At 60.3% G+C, this 2,637-nt stretch overlaps 1 protein-coding gene across 1 annotated transcript in view; it reads left to right on the top strand.

Moving 5' to 3' along the window:
• Window positions 1-780: 780 nt before the first annotated feature.
• The window catches only part of LOC104533011 (C-Jun-amino-terminal kinase-interacting protein 1-like), a gene marked incomplete at its 3' end in the record, with an annotated part of 3,091 nt that continues 1,234 nt past the window's right edge, over window positions 781-2,637 (top strand). Inside the window, 2 exon segments of the mRNA XM_029087559.1 lie at window positions 781-891; window positions 894-955. Of these exon segments, the coding sequence (XP_028943392.1) occupies window positions 781-891; window positions 894-955 (173 nt within the window).

Here is a 2,637-nt window from a genome sequence, read left to right as displayed (position 1 = left end):
GAGCCATGGTGGGATGAGGCACCACACCATGGGGCTGGCACCGCTGGCCAACAGCTGCCTGGGCTCCAGCCCCAGCACAGGGTAGATGGTGACACTGGGTGACACCGGGTGCCTCGTGCGTGGCAGTGGGGACTCTGTGGCTGCCCCTCCCGAGCAGCAGCACCTGCCAATTAATGGCAGTGCCCCCCGTGAAATTTGTGAGACAGAACAGCGACGCCCAAAATGGTGGCTGGGAGAATGAGGAGGTTCTGTCCTCTCACTCATGTGCAGTTTTTATATGAGGTTTTAGATGGTTTTCCCCAACACTGCCCGCCCCATGGCATGGTGTCATGGTTGCTGTCATCCCTGGGGTGGGTGGCATGTCAGTGCCACGCACACTGACCCTCTGGGCCACGGCTGGAGTCCCTTTGCCCCATCTCTCCTATGAAGTTTGCGGATCCGTGCCGGGTGCGTGGTGTGCAGGGCTATTTTTGCCCCCTCCTGCGTTCAGCTGGGCCTTCTGCCAAGTAGGAGGATTTTCGTTGCGGTGACGTTCGGTTGAGGAGCATGAAGCGAGAGGCAGGTGTCCCTGTGGGTGACAGATGGTGAGTAGTCGGAGCTGGGTGTCACCAGCTCAGCATAGGCAGCTGATGCCAGCTCTGCCTGAGGCCATGGGTGGGAGGAAGAGGAGGAGGAGGAGGAAGAAGAAAGCACAGAGCCAAGATGGGTGACCAAGGGGCAGCTGGCACTGGGGACAAAGGCAGCAGGGCTGGGGAGGCGGGGGGAGCCCCACTGAGCATAATGGACAAGGGGACAGCAGCAGCCTGGTCCCACCCTGTGCGAGGACACCAAGGAGCAAGCGGCACGTGGCAGCCACATGCAGCTGGGAGGATGGGGAACACCAGGGTCCCCTTCCTGGGCAGCTGGTCCCAACCAGCATCCAGGGGTGACAGCAGGCCTGTGGAGAGGGGTTTTTTGTTTTGCCTCCTGCACCCTCCTGGCCAGCCCAGCTCCCTTCTGCAGGTGGTTAGAAGAGGGACGGTGGCTATGTGTCCTCTCTTGAATGCCCAGCTGGGGCACTGGGATGCCCTTCCATACCTCCAGCCCCTGCATGCCATGGTTGGGGCACCATGCCACCCTCTGCTTCAGCTTCTCCTTGCGAGGCCAGGAGCTGGCTTAGTGATGTCTAGAGGTTGCTGCTGGGCTCTCTGTGATCATCATCCCAGGCAGGTGGCCTGGAGACAGTGAGAGGAACATCCCCAACTTCCTAAAGGGGAAGAAAATAGCTGCTGGGACTGGCTAGGTTCATCCTCTAAGACGTTGTGAGTGTCTCTCCACCCTGGCTGGGTATTACAGACCCCAGAGTTCCTTGACCCTGTGGGATGGGTAGGCTCTGCCTGCTGCCTTGCTGCCTCCTGGCCTGGTCTGGGCAGCCTGGCTGGCTCGCGTGCTGGCCCTGTGGCACTTTGCACGCAGAGGCTGTCACTGCGGCAGCTCGCCTGGCCCGTGTCCCAGCCCATTGTGTCCCTGGGAAAGGCAAGCGGGGACGCACCGTTATTTGCCTTGGCACAGGAGGGGCTCGCAGGGAGGTGGCTGAAGCCCTGTGGTGGGGGTTTCTACCATCCCTGCATGGAGACAGGGATCTAGCAGTGTGTGACATGGTGGAGCTTCAGGGCAAGTGCTTGCTTCGTCTTGGTGAGGAAGGAAAGCAAGGACGGGGCAGCCCCTGCACTCCTGGGAACAGCTGCAGGGTGGGGACAAGGCTGAGAGAAAATCCAGGGAGTCCCGGCAGAGCTTCGTGCGTGAGCAAAAATGAGGAGGGCAGGGAGGACTTGTCCCTCATCTGCAGGAGGGTCCTCGTTAGAGGGGACCTGGTGGCTTTTTTGGGGCCTCACAGTGAGGCTGAGCATGTTCCCCTGTGCGCACACACACGTCTGACACCCAGGGCAAGGCGGGCAGGGCACAGCACCCACAGAAACGCGCCCGAGCGTGGGCAGCACAGGCGGCCCGATCCTGTCTGTCCTCTCCACCTGATCAGGACTGACATCAGCTCGTGGGCTATAGGTAGTGTGTGTGCACATACAGGTATGGATCCATACACCTGCGTGTGTGCAGGTGTGTACCCCTATATACACCCAGTGTGGGTGACTCCAGTAGCGGGTCTCCATCTATCTGGTCGCTGGCTCCCAGCTGGGCAGCAGCACAACCCCTGGCTCTTGGACTTCCTCCATTGGGTGGTTTGAAGGGATTGGACTAGATGACCTTTTGAGGTCCCTTCCAATCCCCAACATTCTGTGATTCTGTGAAGGCAGGGAGAACCTGAAGGCCAGGAGCAAAGCCCAGTGGGGCTCCTGCGGCCGAATCTCCCCAGGGTGGATGAGTACATCCATCCATCCATCCATCCATCCAGGCTGTCTGCATCCCAGCTGGCTCCTTGCTCACCCTGCTTTGGTGAGGTCTCACAGCACCAGCATGGCGAGATGTGGGGCTGGTGAGGGGTTCCCCCCGATCACCGCGTGCTCCAGCGTGCCGAGCTGAGCTGGGCACTGCCGACCCAGGGAGGGATGGGTGCTGCTGCTGCGCCACACGCTGTTTACTGTTTGGGCTACAAGGCAGCTTTGTCTTCTCCTCAGGACACTCTGAATAACAACTCTCTGG

The sequence above is a fragment of the Antrostomus carolinensis genome, unplaced genomic scaffold, assembly GCF_000700745.2.
Source record: "Antrostomus carolinensis isolate BGI_N321 unplaced genomic scaffold, ASM70074v2 scaffold27931, whole genome shotgun sequence".
Lineage (NCBI taxonomy): Eukaryota > Metazoa > Chordata > Aves > Caprimulgiformes > Caprimulgidae > Antrostomus > Antrostomus carolinensis.
Note: the sequence above shows the minus strand (reverse complement) of the source record. Positions and strands in the feature narration are given on the sequence as shown.